Source organism: Lepeophtheirus salmonis, chromosome 1, assembly GCF_016086655.4.
Source record: "Lepeophtheirus salmonis chromosome 1, UVic_Lsal_1.4, whole genome shotgun sequence".
Lineage (NCBI taxonomy): Eukaryota > Metazoa > Arthropoda > Copepoda > Siphonostomatoida > Caligidae > Lepeophtheirus > Lepeophtheirus salmonis.
The window spans coordinates 50,365,807-50,386,412 of record NC_052131.2 but is presented as its reverse complement, the minus strand read 5'-3'; the positions used below and the strand labels follow the sequence as shown (position 1 = coordinate 50,386,412).

Sequence of the window (20,606 nt, the reverse complement as noted above, 5' to 3'; positions counted from 1 at the left end):
CATGAGGATCTGTTGATGTGTCACTCATCTGTGTCCTACAGAAAGATGTTCATGGTTTTCAGGCCCACTGAGTAAGGAGGCCAAACACTGGGTACAACAAATTCAAAAAAAAAAAAAAAAAAAAAAAAAATTGACAACAAAGTCAACGTTTTCTTTGCAGGGCGGCATGGTATAGATTATTGTTCACCTCCAGAAAAATTCCAGTTCTTTACTTACTCTCTAGACAAAGTAACTGTACAGTTTTAAGAAGTTTGCAATCTAAGCATGGCCTCCTCCAGCGCGGATCGCAACAAGGACACTCTGCCTTTTCCACGATTGTAGAATAAATACTTCGTTGATCGATGCCTTTTTTTTTTAACTGACCCCCAATACTTCTGAGTATCCCCCAAAAAAACCAACAACGTCATGCCTGCACATATGCTCAATGTTCGTTATTAAACGCTGTATACTGGGGTCTTAGCAGTAAGGTACTCCGCGATAGATGTTGATTGTTATTTTTCAAAAGAATAAGAAATGGTTTAGACATACTTACAGTTCAATTTATTTTTGTACATAAGTCAATATTTCTGGGTTTGAGTGACCTATTTGATATTTATGCTTTATTTTTAAGCAAATAGACGGGTTGCCAACTATTTTTGGAGTTGTGGGTGTATATTTGATAATAAAAATATATATATTGTCCTATGTACAATGATGAACCAAATCGGTTATTTGTTTTATAAAATGTGGTAAAAAACTTAGATTTGAAAATAAATCATATATAAATAGAACCTTCTATTGGTACTACCCTATTCAATATAAGTATTAATAATTCATAGCCAATCTCGGGAATAAAATGGAGACATCATTTAAGTCTATTGTAACATATACAGGGTGTACAAGCTATTTGTACCTTGAAAAAAAGTTGTTGTTGTTGTTTTTTCAAGTGCAATTTCCTCTCCAACCAATTATCAAATTTAAAAAAATAAAACTATATTATGAAACCTTGATGGATTCTAATTTTTTTTATTCCATAAAAATTACCTCCAGCCTCAATTATAGTCTATATACAAGACCGAAAGCGCGAGCAGGCTCTCTTGGTCCATTAGCAAATCCTGGAGTTCCTTACTGATCCGGCTGATACGTTTTGTATTTGGTAATGCAGGGGCTTGGCTGTTTTGTCGTTCGATAGCAACTCCACACACCAAAAAAAAAAAAATCAATTTCAGATCTGGTGAATTTGAAAGCCAAAAGAGATTAAGTCGTCAAATTTGTCTTGGAGGCATTGGATACTATTTTTTCGAAGTGTGGTCGGGAACCGAGTCCTCCTGACACATGTAAGGCTTCCCATTGACAACAACGTCGATTTAGTGCTTCACCTTGGTCTCTAGCAATTCCGGGTAGGCATCTGTGTAGACAATGAGGCCTTGGGGAACACATAACGAGGCATAATGTGGACTTCGAAGTTTAGTCCTCAGCCCGGATTGTTGTTAGCTCAAAATCAACTTTAGAGTCCCCAAATTCCCTCCTATACTTGCGAACGAATGTCTCACTGAGTCTCAGAGATTGAAAAATTGTTATGTTGTCAAGGAGAGCTCCGTGCCTTTTCCAAATATTTGAGACAACGAATTTTTATTGATTCAATTTTTTCCCAACTGGTGCAAGTTTGAACATGCTATCTAACAAAAAAAAATGCCTAAGTGCCTATGTTTGTATAGGAGAAAGCACCAAAGTGGCAGCACATATAACATACGCAGCCTGTATATTCTGAACCATATGCGGACCATTTGTTGTATAACATAAACAATACACGTTACATTTCATGCACACTCATTTTTTCTCTTACTTTTTTGATCAACTAAAGGCTATTTTTTCCCTTAGTGTGTAGAATAGTTTTGAAATGAAAGAGATAATTCAATTAAAACAATTTTGTAATGAACATTTTCAGTAATTATAAGAACTTTATTAAATTATTATTATTCTGATGACCAATCATAAATTATAATTAATAAAAAAAAATCCTTTTAATTCTTTCAGACATTCATTATGAGCAGTGATGAAAATGGGTTTATTTTTTAAATCCCCTGTTGTTGTTTTTTTTAGTTAGCAAACTTACGAGTGAATTTTCTTTTTCTAAGCTGTTATCATTATTATTTAATTCAATCAATATTATTCAATACAAAATAACAAAAATAAATCTCTTGGTATTTACTTAGTAAAGAGTTTTTGCCTTTTTTCATAATTTGATCGAGATGTGCGAATTACAGATATAGAACTTTGTAACTTTGCATTGGTCATTTTCATACAATATGACAACGTTTCCACACAAAAACATAGTCGAAATCTGAAAAAAGTTGAAAATCAAACCTGTCTATTGGTCATATTTTGCAAAAAATATTCCATCTTTCATTGTAAAAAAGGTGAAACACCCTCAATGACATCACGAAGGATCAATTTTATAATTTCTAAGGACCTTCAAGTGTGATTGTATTGTATGGTACCGGACTAAACTAAACCACGGTCCTTTGTCCGGAATAAGGACCGTCACAACACTATTCTAAACATCATTTTTATATAAATTTATGACCACTGATAACACCATACAACAGTTTTTTGTTTGTTTGTTTTTTGCGCCCAGGCTGAAACTCAAATATGTTATTTTTAATTAATCTGTAGAACATGAAAATGCCCATTAAAACTTTCAATCTCTATAGGTTTAGCCTTTAAAGCCTTTAAAAAAAAAAAAAATCTGTAAGTAAATCTACGATTCCGTACGATATTTTGACATGAAATGACTCTATGGATGAAAATCAAAGAAAATAACAAATTTGTACACACATTTCAGCATTTGAAAAATGCATTACCTATTACTTTATATTGATTACAATATTTAAAAAAATATTTATAACTACAAAACAATCGAGTAAAATGAAGGACCTTACTCAGAAACTCTTATCTTTCCATTTTTTCTTCAAGTACTTTATATCATAACGGAAGTTATAGAATATACATGGTATTTCAATTTTTTTGTAATGCCATTAAAAAGGCGGATTTTAATTAATTTTTGGTCAATTTAGTTTTTGATATTTATTAAGAAATTTAATAGAATAAGCTGGTTAGTTTTCGTTGAATATGGATTACAATAATATTTCGGGGGAAAAAATAAATTGCTTATCAGTTTATAAATAACAATACTAATCTTCTTTTTTTTTCTGTTTTTAATATGAGAATCTATAAATTTGTTTTAATCTCCTCACATCTAAATTATTAATTACATACTTAGTTATGAACTCATAACCAAGTCAAATTTTCTAAGGCTAAACCTTTAGAGGTTAAAAGTTTTAATGGCCACTTTTGTTTGCTACGTCTTCAATTAGAATAATAATTGTGGCTTTCAGCCAGCAGGCGCTCCAAGACCTTCATTTTGTTGCAACGTTTGATTATTAGAATGAATGTCACATTGCTGAAATATGATATTTAAATAGTGAGCGTAGAGAGATGAATAATGGAAAGCCTTTTTATTAATATTTGATTATGAAATTTTGCATTTACCATATAAAACTTTGTTAATAATACCTATTATTTATCTTGTGGTAAATGTATTCAATAGAAACTTAATACAGGCCCTTCTTGAAGAGTATATAAGAGTTGAATGCCTTGAAATGTCGTCTTTTTATATGTTGATATATGGTTGTATAACTCTACGACTAAAATACTATAAATGATTTATGTGTTACTAAGCTTATTATGAATAAATAAGTCATATGCATGCCCATTCATGTATAATGAACATTTGCTTTAATAAAGCAAACAGTAAATAAGCATTTACATGCAGTGAATGTCAGTTTTATTTGTGAATTGTATATATGAACTCTTTTAACATATATTATCCTCTTTTCTTTAGGTGAAAATTTGGCTCTTAACAAATCCGCTCTTCAGTCCGCCACTCTGTGGACCTACGAACCCGAACTAGCCGTGGACTCCTTGACCAGCTCATGTTCTTTCACTCCCCGTTCCTCAGAAACACGTTGGTGGCAAGTGCATCTGGGCAAATCTCATGTTATTGAATCGGTGGCCATTACGATCTCTCCAGGATCATATCAACGCTTCACCATCTTTGTGATTGAGCTCATGGAAGGGAATAAGGCTATGTATAAGCCCTGTTCTAAATTTGATGGTGAATTTGCTGAGGAAAAAGCTATTTTTCTATGTAATGATGGTGAGGGCTTCTCTGGACAATTTGTTTACTTACGAGATGATCGCGAGGAGCTGGAGTACTTTGGGATTTGTGAAGTGGAGGTATTTCAGGTTCAAGGTATGTTTAGGTTACTGATATTAGCACCAAAGCTGTAAAAGAAAGGAATGTCAGGACGATAAATATTACGTGTTTATTCCGTTTGTTAAGGATTTTTTCTGGCCACTTTTGTCCGCAAGGGGTGCAAAATGTTTTATAAATGACTGAAACCCCTTCATGATTCCACATTGTAAATTATGAAGGAAAGAAGAAATTACATACGTCACAAGGTCAAATTATAAAGTGACTTAGGCTGTGTGAGTAAGATATCTAAGTAACACATGGGATAAAATGTCCCGTGTTTAAAGAAAACACGCTGTTTTTTTGTTTTTTTTTTGGGGGGGTCGAGTCCTCATAACACTTTTCAACCCATTGCTTAGCTTTAACAGTATTTTTTACCATCAAAAAGTAGTTTAAAATTAAAACACCAAATCGTTTTTGATCCACTCTTGTCTAAATTACAAAAATAGCGTTTCATTTAGTACAATAACTCAAAAACTAAAGAACAGATTGTCATGAAATTTTGACAGCTGTCTTTTGAAAATTGGTACTAACTGAAAATGAGGTGAATTAAAACAAAAACAGGGCCATGCATGTGTGGAGTCTGGGACTTTTACGCCCCATGTGTTACATAGGTACATGTCTCAAACACGACATCTCACGGGGTGGGGGAATCAACTTTCAGCCGAGAATATGCTATTTTCTTTTATTGTTTTGATTAGTGCAATGTTAGTGTTCAATTTACTTAATTATTGTACTCCCTTTTTTTAGAGAAAAGACTCTGTGGTGACCCGGAACAGCCTGTTTCGACTGTTGTGAGCCATGTGAATGACACCTCTGTCAACTATTCATGTTTAAAGGGTTACCGAATGATTGGAAATCCTTCTAGCCATTGTAATACATCCACAGGGAGATGGGCTGGATCAGCACCCCGTTGTATAGGTAAGAGAAAGCCTTTAATTTTCATGGTCTAGTTGTCAAATAAAATACACAGAGAGTTTTGCGTAAATTCCTTTACTTTCTTGAGGATACATCTTGTATATGATGGAATTCATAATCTATTATTCCTTGTAAAGAAAATGTTTTTTTTTGTGATAGCTATATAGTATAGTAAGACATTCAACCACCTGATTTAATCAACCATCCGTGAAAAACCCCTTTGTTGTTACTTTTTGTCAGATTTTCTTTGAAAGAATATCCATATAAAAAATAAAGTTTCTGTTAATTTGTTTAACATCTATATTTAGAAATGTGTACATTGCTGAAAGCCTGATGAACGTAAAAAGCACAGTGCCTGAAAGAGGGTCATCCAAAAATATGATGACTTTGAAGGACGACAGATCTGCTTACGGAAATCACGATAGGGCTTCTTGCTAAATTATCACGTTTAAATATTCAAAGTAGGGAAGATAAAAAAAGTAATATTGTCTTGATTATCAACACACACATTTTTTTATATACGCACGCCGGGATTATAGATATTTTCACATATGACAAAATTGAACACCCATCAATTTTTCTCAACTTTTCACAGTGCATCATGTAGGGTTACACAAAGTTATAAGTGTCATCAAAAAACGTATTTTTTAATAAGGTCATTAATGGGGCGACGAAGCACAATGGACAACGCGCTTAGGATAAACTATTCTCTTAAACTCCATTTGTTCGATACTCAGTCGCTCCCAGAGTAGAAAGTATACATTATGTAACTTATATAAACTTCAAAGACCGTTCTTGGTGAAATGGAGTACTTCAAAGATAATTCCTAGGTCAGATTGAGTAATTGTAACAATATAATGTTTACTAATTCTTGATCAATGCAACTCCATCTTACCAATTCAAGGAACATATATATTCTTTTAAAATGAACATTGTACGTACAAAAATTGATGGTGGTATTAAAAATATCTGTTTTATAAAACGGATATTTTTAATAAAAGAAAAATTATTTTTGGTCGGAATAAAATGAAATTTGGCTGATATAATCATTAGGCAATATTCAATTTTTCTGATCCAATAATTTTCGATCATTTCATCATACATCAGTATAAAAGGGCTCAGAAAACATCACAGGATGTTAGCTGAAATTCAATATCCGAAATGGTGAGAGAGCACTCTTTGGAGACCAGGGCCAAGGCTGTTGGCATGATAGAGGGTGGATCAAGCCAGAGAAACGTTGCTCAAAGGCTACAAATTCCTCTCAGGACCATTGAGAATTAGTGTAAGAAAAGGAAGGATGGACGAGTCCTTGCAAATCAAAAGGATCAAGGAAGGAAGAAAAAAATTAGCAAAGTTCCCCAACTGGTGATTTCAAAATCTTTGACCAAACAAAGGCAATCCACAAGGAAACTTGTAGCAAGATTGACTTCAAAGGGCTACCTAATATCCAAGTCATCTGTCCACAACTACTTGAGGCACTCTTTGAATGCTTTGCCATACAAACCTCGTCTGCACCCCAAACTTTCAGAAAACCACAGAAAGGCCCAGATTCAATTCCGTCGTGAGCGGAACACTAGACTGCAGATGACTGGTAATGTATCCTCTTTAGTGATAAAAGTCCATTTGAGCTATTTCATGTCCCAAATCTCCAAACAGATTGCGTTTGGGTAAGAGATAAGGGAGATGTGGAACCCACTCCAACTGTGAAATTTCCTCTGAAAATTTAGGGTTGGGCCGTTATCAGCCACCAAGCAGTGTCAGATCTTCACCTGATTCCACGAAACCAAACTGGGACGGCCGAGTACAACGTAACGTAGATCCTCAGCTAGTATTTGATATCAGCTTTATCTCGTACTGAAGAAACTATACCTCCTTTGAAAAGGAAAATGTTTTCTAACACAGCAAAAGCCATTTTCCAGCAGGATGGTGCCCCCTCCTCCCCACTCCAAAAAGGCACAAAAGTGGTGTTCAGATAACTTGGACTCCTTCCAACCGTCCTGATTCCTGACGATAGACTTCCATGTATCTATAATTCAATGACTTGGTCAATTTTGAATATATTTTTGTCCATATCTTTATGAACCATTTATTAATAACTACCTTCTATACAAAATCACTGGATCGTATATCTAAACATTTCATATAACTATTTAATAGTCTATAACATTATAGCAACAAATTTGATTCTCATTACTTCTTTGCAAATTATGCATAAATGTAAGTACATAGTTAATTATAACTCCCATTAGCTATTTAATACTAATTATGTAAAGGTAATTGCAGGTTATTAAATAATTTATATTGTTTATTTGAGTCCTTCATGTGTTTTTTTAAATATATAGTATAAATATCCCTTGTCTCTTTAAAAAATAAAATAAAGGGATCAATGTTCAAGTGTATCATGTACATTAGGATGAAGCTGGGGCCCCTACTGTGTCCAAACCAAGGGGTTTATATACAGTGTATATCAGAGACCAGTGATGTAAATCATTTTTATTTTTTTATCAGGCTAGTTGTTTGGATTTGGTAATTTGAAGAATGAATTTTCTTTTCCTTAGCAGTTGTCATTATTATTTAATTCCTATGTAGTCCTTTTCTAAATGGATTCAATTGTATTCAGTACCTGATTGAACATTCGTCTGTTCATAAAAGACGGAGTGTAACCCTGAGGATTTGTTGCAGAGTTATAATTGCAAGACCTTGTTGAACTCAAAGTAGAATTGGGGATCGATATCCGAGTAGTTCTTGCCAATTTCTTATTTATTTCCTTCTCTCCCTCCTCCTATGTTACAGCTGATCTCCTCCAAAAACTTTTTCAAATTGTTGATTTTGGATTCCTTTTTTTTAACATGACCGTTACACACTCAATTTTTATCACTATCAGAGACACGGTTTTCGCAGGGAAATGCACGCCTAATTTTGTAACGTAATAAAACCCTATCTACACGGATTTTGAAAATGGATTCTTGATTAGAAGAATTTATTAACGCCGTTTATGCGTAAAATAACTTCTATATGCAAATTTTATAAATTAAGAGGAGGAGTTAATTTTTCCACGCCGAAAGCCCTCATTTCCCCTTCTATAATAATAATAATAATATTTACATTTTTGATATATCATTCATAGAGTTGAGTAGTTTGTGATGAAAAAACTACTTTTAAAAATTAGAAAAAGAAAAAGGTTGTTGCGTGTGCTCTTTTTCCTTTTTTGCTCATTATTTAATATCTCGTCGTGGGGTGTTAACATCTCCCTCTGAAGTAAGAATTCTCGCCCATCTTTGATGTAAATGGTTTTAAATATTCATAATAAAATTAATGAAGATGTGTTTAAACATAATTAATTAATTAAAATTTAAATAATTTGTTTCCCTGCAATAATACTATTTTAAATGTTGACCGTTCTCTCCGTTAAAACACTCATTTATTTTCTCCCTTCTAAATCATATATAAGGCAGCTGATATTAATAAATATGTATTGAATAAATTTATTCTTGAGCCACTTGTCAGTGCCCTGCTTCGAAGAAAGGAGGTATCACCAAAAATATTCCGGTAAATACCCCTGAAAATTGACCCATCGATGCAGTGAAGTCGTCCATTCCCTTAACAAAGAAGATATCGTAAATTGATGGTCCATAAAATATGCCGGGTCATGAATGATTAGTCTCAAGGGAGGGGGACAAGGTCACCCCTGGTTGCATCTACAGCGGAGAAAATAATAATTTGATCCCTTGCCGATTTTGTAAATTTGCCCAAGGATAAAGATTTTCTATAGGATTGAGATCCAGAGACTGGCTGGGCCAATTCATGATGTTATTGTACTTCTTTTTTGAGCTTTTCTTGCTTTGGTTGTAGTTTTGGGTAATTGCCGTGCTCTAAGACCCATTACACGACTCATTTTCATTATCACCCAAGAATTTCCAATCATAGCCCTGACCATCCTCCTTCGATACAGTGAAGTCGTCCATGGCCTTAAAAAAGAAAATAACTTAACTGAAATGTCAGTCTCAAGAAAAGGGACATGGTCAACCCAGATTGATTTTTAACTAATTTTCAATTTCTATAGAATTGAGGTACGGAGACTGGGTAGGCTACTCCATGACCTTAATGAGCGGCTTTTTGAGTCACTCCTTTATTGCATTGATTGTATGTTTTGGGACATAGTTGTACAGGAGTACCTGTTACAAAAGCCATTTTCAGTGCCTGCTCTGAGATAAGGATGTTGTCGCCCAGGATTTCACAAATGATCCTCCCTTCGTTGGGGTGAAATCGTTATTTCCTCTTAACAGAGTAATACCCTCAAAGCTGAATGTTTCAAAACCCGTCCTTGACGGTGGGGACGGTGTTCTTGAAGTTATACATAGCATTTTTCTTCATATTCTGTCTCTCACTGTCAAAATAAACCGACCATTTCAATTGTAGACCGTTCTTTTCTTTGTCAGTGAGCAAACCTACAAAACCGGCAAGGGATCAAATATTTATTTTCTCCACTCCTCCTTGTAGTGCAAACGAAATCCCAAGGGATTCACAAATGTAGGCGAGTATTTAAGCTTTTATTACATATATAATGTATATCCTTTCTAATGCTATTATGAATGGTTCTTCACAGTCCAACCACACCTGGTTATCGACCAAAGAAACGTTCATATGTAATATTATTTGATCCTATTTACCATAATCTAATATTGAGGAGACAGGGTTTGATTATGATAATTATTAGTAATTGTTATAGAGCTTCATTGAAGACCTTAAGAGGATTCTGTTATGTGTAAATGTGTGCTATTTACATATATATATCACCACAAGGGTATCCCCAGGACATCATCCAAACTTCTTACATCCACGTACTTTTTGGTGAGTTGTAATTTATCTCAAATGAATAATTATGTTTCAAAATTGTGAAAATCGACCTATAATAACATTTTATGAAATTAAATATGTTACAAAAAATTATATTTGTGCATCTGATAAATCAAGATATAGGGGGAAATCGGTCTATATAATGAGACTGAAAAAATCAGTCCTCAATTTAAAAACCATGAAGCTTTGGTCTACGGTCTGAGATCGTGTTCTGAGTCAAAATATTATTCAAAATTGAGTAGAAAAACACTTAAAACTAGAATTGCAAAGGAATCTTTTGGTAAATATGCGGGAAGTTTCCAAAAATTTCCATAGAAATTTTGCTATGTGATTTTTCTAATGAGTGGGTTACGTGACTTTGAAGTGTTCTGTATTTTTTTAAAGGGCATTACGTTAGTTTTTTTTTAGTTCATACTCGAGTATAATTAGATACTGAGCTTTTGAGAATATTGAAGATTCCTTCTCTTTCGACTCTCCTTCCTCCATCACAAACATATCTTAATAGTCATAATTATAAAAAAATATTATTTAGCTTACTAATTTTCAATATCACTAAAGCCCAATGAACTTTTTTTTTGTGCGTGTTGCCTCTGACCCAACACGTTAGGGGAAGCGGAAGAGGGAAGGAAGGGTCTTAACTTTCGTCAGTTAAATTCATAGATGGTAATGGGTTATCAGGGGACAGTGGGGCTAATATATTAGACCCACGACTTAAGTGGACTACTTTTTTATAAATATTTTCATTTATTTCTTTACAAAAGTCTATTTTATAGATCATTTAAGAATTTACATTTCTGATCTTACAAAGAAAATTCTATCTGGATCAAATGAACTTTCAATCGTATTACCCGGATAATATTTACACATATTCAACGATGCAACTTTTTACTCGCATTTTTTAAATTTTGTCAATTAATTTGTTTGTTTCCTCCATTAATATGTTGAAAAATATATTTTTCACTTAGAATTTTACCGTCTCCAGCCTTCAACATTGAAAATTTCCTGTTGAAAACTGATTTAGTCGAAAATTCCCAGAACTTTTTAACCCCACTTAAGAGAGAAAACATTCGATCTTGGACCGAGTCTTAACACTATTCGTTAGATATATTTACTTACTATTAAGGAGCAAGATAGTTAAAATTGTTAATAATCAAAAGGTACTCTTATGACTATCTAACATGACCCATATTCATGCTACCTATAAATTGGATTTTGATCTGCACAAAGGTGTAACATTACATGCTACTTCCCCAGCCTGTTTTTTAGGACATGATAATATATGATGAAATCCTCTAGGTCATGCATTTTTTTTTTTTTTTTTTTTTTTTTGTGAAATACATTTGTTTATATCACTACTATTTCCTTGAGTAATGATTTACCTGTTGATATTTGCAAATAATTATATTTTTATTTTTTTGTTTTGCTTTGTATTTATACCTAGCCTCAAGGTTAATTAAAAGCCCCTTAAAATACGCATATTCATGCAAAATCATGTACCTACTGAGTGGTCCATTAAAATCTGAACACTTTGAATTTTAAAGTTGAATAAGATATAATTTATTAATAAAAAATAGAATTTCAAGAAAATTAACACAATAAATAGATGTGTCTCTGAGCTCTCTTAATCAGTAATGTAGCTGCCCTTAGCGGCAATGATGGCTTCAAGGCTGCGGTAGAAAGCCTGGCACCATCTGCAGGTATTGTAATTTGTCATGCCGTCCAAATGCTGGCTGACAGTGGTTTTGAGGGCTTCAATGGTTGGATGACGGACACTGCAGACCTTCTTCCTGACATGCACCCAACAGTTGTAGTCAAGAGGGTTGGTGAAAAGACTCATTCAAAAGAGTCTTGCAATGGAGGAGAGGGCTTTCTCCATTTCTGGTGGTTTCTCCAGTCTCCACCCTCACAAGAATCTTTTCATCCACTTTTTCGATATCTCTCTGGATGGTCTGGGAACCCTGAGATCTCTTGCATGGTCCCTCATGGACTTGATAACATTGGCATGGCTGTTCTCTTTAACTCATCCGGGTCTGGTTGGCCTTTTTGACAGATTCCTTTTACCTCTCCAATGTTTTGGACTTGTTGACGGTGGCCCTGGAGATGCCCAACTGCTTGGAGTGTGCAAATGGAAATTCGTAGATCACGCTTAAGTGTCCTTTTCTCGACTTGCACTGACGTTAGAGAGCTCAGATTTGTTATGTTTTGTAAACAATTGTTTAAGCTTTAATATATCAAATATGAATTCATTTCAATCACTCAACTTTAATTAATTATTGAATTAGTAAGTGTTTAGATTTCAATGAAACACCTGGTATAGGGTGGCTGCATATGAAATTTAAGGATTTTGATGCTAATTTACGATGTCTTGTAACCCTTTTGTCAGTTTTTCTAAAGTAAACATATAGAGTATTGTAATATGTCTTTCTTCTCGCCAAGTTTCGTATAGAAAAATGAATTCACAAGAAAAAAATCGGAAAATAATTGCCACTCTCTTTCAAGGCCAAAAGGTCTCAAAAGACTGGGCCTCGTACGTCTGGCCCACATCATCTTGCGACCTCAACCCTCTGTGCTTTTATTGGCTGAGCACCATGGTGAGCAAGTCCTATAGTGCCAACCACAACAGCATTGACTCCCTCAAGTCAGCCATCAGGGAGGCATGGGAGGTCTTGTCTATAGAGGAGATTGTATCATCTTGCTTCTCATTTCCGATGCTATTATTGCAGATCAGGGAAAGTACTTTAAATACATCTAATAATAGTTATCGAATATTTATTACATGTGAAATCATTCCTGGATTATTTTAAAGTTTATTTCTCATCACCTTGTATATGTAGAAACAACTCAAAATGGGTTATGAAATTAACATGAAATAATTAGAAATGTTGTACATATACCACTTTTGGGTGGGTCAATGACGCACTTAAATAGAATTCAAGGCTATTTACATGTTTTTATTTTCTTATACATTCTAGTACAATTCCATAAGGAAAAAAAACACTATTTAAATGAAATAATTACGAGGCTTAATAAGTAATTAATTACATTTATAATCATAAAGGTTAATCAATTGTAAAATAAAAGAGCAATTATTATTTAGAGGTTTTGTCACATCTACAAATATATATGGATTATATATAGAGAAAAGCAACTCGTAACCATACATAGTTTTGGTTTACAAAGGTACCTTTGGGCTAAATCTATATATATAAGTGTATAAAATATGTCCTAGGAAGTGGGAGCTGTTTTTTCTTGTTGACAATCTGAATAGGACTATATATTCTCTAAAGTAATAAATAGTTTGTGTGCTTCTGCAAAAACGGAAGAGTCATATTGAGTGTTATTAGTTAGCTATCTGGACTCGGATTAGAACTCAGGATCGACATCGGAGTATTTTCTGCCTATATCATTTCTAGATATGGAGTGGGATTTGTGTTTGTTTCATTCTTCTCATTGCTACTTGTAGCTGTTCTAATTAATCAGTATGACATTTAAGCAAGTCTCATTATAAACATTTTTTTAATTTGACAGGGTTACCATTTTTCGGTTTCTTTTTTTTTAATCGAAAGATTTACAACTCAATTTAATATCAACAGAATGTAAGCATATACTTTTTTGTCCTTCAACAGACTGTTTGTTGTGACAACCGGATCATTAGTTTATAAGTTTATAATCATTATTATTTAATTCTTGATAAGGGAACCTCTAAGTATTAAGTAATAACTGTCCTTGTAATCATGAAATACGAACCGTAACAATGAGGGTATACTCGTTCGTTATAAATGTAGTCCTTGCTGTAATCGGACTAGATTTGGGGATCGATATCGGAGTAATTCCAGACTATACGTCTTTCCTATATATGTAGTAAGATTTGTATTTATTATTAATCGAAACTGATTTAATGAAACGTCATGACATCTAAGTTGCCCAACTCCCAAAAGTTCTTCAAATTATCAGGATCACCACTTTCATTTTCGTTTTATTTCTAAATACTGGCAGAACATGTTGTGTGCATCACTGGAGATAAACCAAGTAGCTAAACCATGATCACTGGATAATTATTTGTCAAAATATAGCTGGCTTTGCAACACTTTTTTCCATCTTTCTGAATTCCCCTTTTAAATTGAATGAACAAGGTGAATTTTACAAAGGGAAGAAAAAATTGCAAATGACATTAACCTTATATTTTAAAATACAGAATATACCGGATTACTCGCAAGTTTCACGTATGTGTAAAAGTGGAGCGCATAGAGGATCTAACAGATAAATCCGGATGAAGTTTGACATCATCAATACGAATAACGAGGGCATTGCAGTCTAGTTAACGGGGATATATGAGAGGTCGAGATTCTTAGGAAACATTTGGTTACGATTTTGAAACTAATTATCATCAACAACCATGAAAAGGACTCGAAAAGCGACTATTGTGGAATTAATTAGTGCAGAAAACAACGCTTAGGGTATTATCGAAACCCCCAATTACCCCAAGACGACCTTCTATGATTATCTAAAGCACCTCAACAAGTTGGAGGGCGTTACCAGGATGCCTTAACAGTCTTCTTGAGGCAGTTGAGAATTAGCCAAATTCTTCCTCTGAGGTTTTTTGCAGACAAAAAATTTGTCATTATGGACGCCCACAGTAACTTGTTGAACTATAAGTGGACTGTCGAGATATAGTCGTGGTCGTTGTTAAGACGAAGACTAAGCATCCCTCTCTTCCATCATGGTACAGTATTGTGCATGAAGCAAGGAGGCTGGCTCCTGCTCACGTCAGAAACACATGTGTCAGCTTGAAATACTGGATTGAGCGCGTAGCTGACGACTGACTTAATCGAATAAATGCTTATATTCTTAAATAAGTATAAAAATTAGACTTTTTTTCATGCTTATATCATCTATTCCTTAAACACCACTGTAAATAATAATTAAAATCAACACACATACATATATTGCTTAAGACTTTTCCATTACCTCAAAAGAATATATAGAACTTTTGACAATCATCCTTCTAAATTAGTTTTTCTTTTGCAAAAAAGTAATGCTTTTATTTTAAATAAGAAAAAATAAAAAAATAAAGGGATAATTATCATAAAATACAAAACCTTTGAATGAAATGAAGGAAAAACTTAGATCCGTAAATAATTACTAATGAATGACTCACATTTTATTTGTGCTTCATCAACATTAAAACATTCTTCAACAAAGATCAAGAATTTTTTATTCATGAACATGTGGAAACACAAAACTTGCAGAAGCATGACTAAATTACGAAGAACGTGAAAGGCCAACTCATTTAACCAATTTTTGATATGTTTAAATAATATATTAAGCTATATTTTTATTCAATATGTCCTCCTCCACAAGAAATAACCACAGATTGTCAGCTCTTTATGATGAAGATTATGTCCATGGCGTACCACAATGGCATCATGGTAGCTCGGAGCGAATCCAAATTTGGATAAAAGGTGTAGCAGGTATTCTTTGCTTCAATAACGGCGTTGACACGACCTTGGGAACGGAAACAAGTATTGAAATCTCCTGTGGCAAATTACAGAATTCATCGTGGATCTTGGACATCAGCTTAGATTTTGTGTTGGAGGAGGTTTTGATTGGTGTGTCACTCAACTGCACCCACACGAAGAAGTCCATTGGGTTGAAGTCTGGTGAGCTTGGAGGACAAACACAGGATTTAAAAAATCTGACTAGCTGGTCAACGTTTTCTTTGCAGTTTGGCATAGAGAAAAATATTGCTGTCACCTCCAGACTCATCCATTTCCTTCCTGACTCTTCGGTCAAATGACTTTTCCATGTTTAAGAAGTTTACAGTCTCAATATTGTCCAAACACTGAGTCCAACAAAGTGGAAAAAAAATATGACAACCAGGTCAACGTTTTGTCTTTTGTATCGCAAATCATCAGACACACACTTCCTTATCCGCCTTTGGGAACAGTTGAGATGACTGACAATGGCTCTCATCGATTTGGATAGCTCATTATCAATGGTATTTTTTGCAAATTTGAAATAAAATCCTGATCCCCTTGGCAGTCTCAGATCAGCACATTTTGCGGTTGATTCATAATCACCTTCCAAAATCTTACAGTTCCTTTATGACTCTCCAGACAATGGACCTGCCAAACTTAAGAAGTTTGCAATATCAAAATTGCCTTGTCCGGCGAGGATCCCAACAAGTGCACTATGCCTCTTCTACAATTTGAAATAAATACATCGTTGATCGACGCCATTTTTTTTTTTTTTTTTTAACTGACGCAAAAAACATTTGACTAGCCGCCTAAAAAACAAAAAACGTGGTACTTGAGCATGATCGAAATTGTGGTAATCGTGCTAAATATTTCAAAGTATTTAGAAGTAAAATTAAAGTGTATACAAGAATGTTAATATTTTGGGTGAAATATTGTTTTTTATAGATCATTTATTTATCGAATCCTCACTTTCTAGCTCCTCTATTCCTTCGGGTCTCTTTTTCTAATATTTTCGTATAGATATATTTATATAATATTTTTAAGCGATTCATTTTATATCGTAACAGGATATATCGATTAAATGAATTAAAGCAACCCTCTAAGGCAATTTTTTTAATATGATTAATGGGTTGGAAATAGTTTGGTAGTTGCAGCCTTTATGGTTATTAGTGATATTTTTTTAAAGCTACTGCATATTGTTTAATTAATCTCTTTTTCCTTTTCCCGAATTCTGATCATAAGAAATGAATTAATGGAAAAAAGAGGCTTTAAATCCACTCGTCAAATTTGTGTTGAGACTTGCATGTATATTTCTTTTGTATTTATTTTTTTTGGACTGGTCTTAAACAATTACTTATAGACTATTTAGCCACAAATTTTGTTCGAGGCAACAAATCTCAGACCGCTAAGGGAAATTTAATATCCCTCGTCAACTGTTGACTGTTATTCAATCACTCCCAGGCAGTGAATTACTGGAAATAAAGGTTCTTAATAATTAATACGTAAAGTAAAAACTTTTGACCGTTTGTCGCTTTATTTTGACAGTAAAATAAAAATAAATAAATAGAATTAACATGCTGGTCCAATTCGACGATTTCCATTATTTTATTGACATTGTCAAGGATTGGCCTATAGATCGTGCCTCATATTCGATGTTCATACTACCCACTGCTTTGCTGTTGCATTCGATACTGTATTGGGTAGGGTATATAAACAGCAGTTGTTGTTTTTTGTTTTGTTTCTTTGCCTGCCTTTCCACCTTTGCCGTAATAATACTGAAGAATGTGTCGAATTTTCTCCTTTTTTACTTCCATTTTAGAACGCTGTAACATACAACCTTCTTCACCAAATACAATACTCTAATCAACTTTTTTTAAGTGCACGTTTAAGCTTTCAGAATACTCTAAGCATCTTTTTTTATACAACGTATTAATTTTGAGAGATAGCGCACTAAAGATATTTAGAAAAAACGCTCAAAACTTTTTACTTGACCTAATATAAGCAACATACTGTGTATGTAATAAAAGAAACACTAAACCGACGTTGCTCATTGAGCAACATGCATGGGAAAAAATATTCTCATGAAACCAATGTAGGGGGGTTCCATTCACGGTCGCTCCAAGATATGGGAATATATATGCTATGGTTATTTACTTCACAGACAACTCCTATGTCAAATAGAGTAATTGTCAGTGGTACAAAAATAAAATGATATTAGAAGAGTCTTTTGTGAAGCTGCAACCTGAAGAGGCCTTTATTTTATTTTCCCCAACTGTCAACATGATTGTTTTATTCTTGAAGAGAGAACAATAAGTATAAAGTAATCACTAGTGGGTAGAGACGAAGAGTAACTCTAAGGACTTTTTTTTGAGGGAGTTATAAAGTCATTTTTGGGCTCGGAGTAAAGTTGAGAAATGACATTGCTGTAATTCCTGCCAATATCATTGCAAAATACGTAGTGGGGTTTGTTTATTTCCTTCATCAAATAGCTACTTGCAGCTTATGAAACGTCATGATGGCTAATCTACTCTTCTTCCAAGCATTCTTCCAATTTTCGGGATGACCACGTTAATTTGCAGTTTCTTGTTTTTTATCATACTAGCAGATTACATTATTTTAATCACTGGTTATTCTAATACTATAATGTTTACTCGTACTTAGAGTCGACATGTTTGTAATCAAAAAAACTACGTTTAAAATTAGAGAAGGAGAAATGGTTGTCACTTGAGCTCTTTCTTCATTTTTGATCATTCTTTTAATGGATCATCGTGGTGTTAACTTATCCCTCTGAAGCAAGAATAATCCACCATCTTTGGTGTAAATTTATTTAAAATAAATATATATGATAATTACAATATTTTGCCTCCACTAATGTTATTTTATATTTAGAAAATTCTTGTCTCTATAGCAGAAACTCATTTTCTCCCATACGTAATCGTTTAACAGGTAGCTGATGTTAACAATGGGGGTAATCCAGTAGTAACATATGTCTCTCCGCCACCTTCTTCTCGCACTAATTTTTTCCTTAGAAAAATATCCACTCTACTTATACTTAATCCGTTTTGGCGTAAGTTTAAAAAATTTCTAAATCAAAGAGTATTTAGTCCACAACCCTGGAAAAGGATGAGAGCCCTGGTTTCGATCTGAGCCGGATGACACATTGTTGAGATTAAAAATAGGTCTTCTTTTGCCTGGAGAGTCAGGAAGGAGCTGAAAGATACTGGAGGTGATTATGACTCAAAAGAAAAGCGTTCTGCTTACAAGATAAGGTCACACTGAAAGACAGACAAGAATGGCATCACAAAGTCAAAGAAAATCATTGATGAGGCCATTGCCAGGGATCTCAACTTTTCTAAAAGGTTGATCATGAATTTTGTGACAGGTAATTTGATATACAAATAATATAAGATACAAAGAGCTCAACTTGTGATAGAAAAAAACTAAATGTTGAACTTGTTGTTGTTTTTTACTATGTTGGACCCAGTGTTTGGCCTCCACCCTCACCATAACTCAACCTCATAGACTTTTTTCTGTGGAGTTTAGTAACAGATCCCACTGCAGTACAAAGTTGTAGCTGATGTCCAAGATCCGGTAAGAATTCCTGGTAAAGAAGGCTGTAATCTACTCCCGCAATATTCTCTCCCAAAAAATAAAGAATAATATTAACTGCATTAGTAAATAAGTATTTAGCATGGTTGTAAATGCTTAGAATATACCAGTCTAGGTATGAAATATATGCATCAATATTTATAGTGTACACACATTATAGAAATATATTCAATAAAATATTTTTACAAGGAATTTCCCCCTGTGCCAACATATAGGTACGTACCTATATTAAATTTCTTGAGGTATTTTAAATATTTTATTTATATTTTATGATATTTCTGTAGATTGTACATATTTACATAAAATAATATATGTATATAGATATCCAAATATAGGATGCAAAATCGGATACAAGAAGAAAGACAGAAACGCGGCTTTCCTTGCATCCTTTCCTATTTTGTATTTATAATGGTGTAAGCGTCAACTGAACTCTAAGTGAAGTAGTAAAAATAATTTAATGTGAATTCCCTTTCAATATCAACCGAATTCATCTGGAAATTTGTATATCATATGTGGCCTGTCAACATAAAAGCAAGTCAGAATGATTTTTCCCAAAATTACTTGTGGATTCCTTGACGCATTATCGTCAATTTGTATCCCCAATGATTATTAATAAATAACCGTTTATGTGGCTCGAAAATTGCACTTAACCTAGCCTAAATTCATCGTCTCAATTAATCAATGAGAAATTGAGAGATTTTATTTGAAAGGCCATATCGGCGCCAATCTAAGTCTCTCAAATATCAAATAAAGGTTTTTAAACTATCACATTAATTTTTTGAATATCTGAGTTCATCCCAAAAATTTGAACTAAAGCCTATTTTGACTTAAATGTGTCTATGAAATATTGAACTGTAAGTACAGCGTACAGCTGTTGTTTAGCAACAAAGTTTGAGCTCATGTAAAGGTAGGACATTCTTTGTGGCATCCATCAACGAATTATTTATAAAACCGTAGAAATCGTATATTGTTTCAAGACAATATTGATATTGTAAATTTCTTTAACCTGAAGAACTCATTTGTCTGTAGAGTCAGAAAAGAGCTGGAAGAGTCTGAGGTGACTATGAATCAACAGCGAGGCGTGCTGATCAAAAGATCAATTGATACTACCAGAGGTCACCTGATGACACATTACTTTTTTAGCCAGTGGCCTCAAGGTCAATGTCAATGAGTGTTTGGACTCCAGGATCATTGGACCTCAACTCCATATACTTTGTGTGGATGCAGTTGAGTACCACACCAACAAATCATCTTGTAACACAAACTCCGAGCTGATGACCAGGATTAGGGAGGAATCTGCCAGAGGATATTATCATCAAGACATCCTCTGGTTTAAAAGGTTGAATTGAGGCCGTCATTTATACCAAAGGCTTTGAAAAATATTGAAAAAAATATTTTTATTTATTAATTTTTTATGTAGTATTGGTTTTATTAAAATTGGGTGATTAATT

At 33.8% G+C, this 20,606-nt stretch overlaps 1 protein-coding gene across 2 annotated transcripts in view; it reads left to right on the top strand.

Moving 5' to 3' along the window:
• LOC121118950 (uncharacterized) overlaps positions 1 to 20,606 on the top strand; it is a 232,018-nt gene that overhangs the window by 162,190 nt on the left and 49,222 nt on the right. For both annotated transcript variants that reach the window (XM_071894089.1, XM_071894090.1), the window contains exons 3-4: positions 3,884 to 4,294; positions 5,045 to 5,215. In XM_071894089.1, coding sequence (XP_071750190.1) covers positions 3,884 to 4,294; positions 5,045 to 5,215 — 582 coding nt within the window. The remainder of the gene's footprint in view (positions 1 to 3,883; positions 4,295 to 5,044; positions 5,216 to 20,606) is intronic.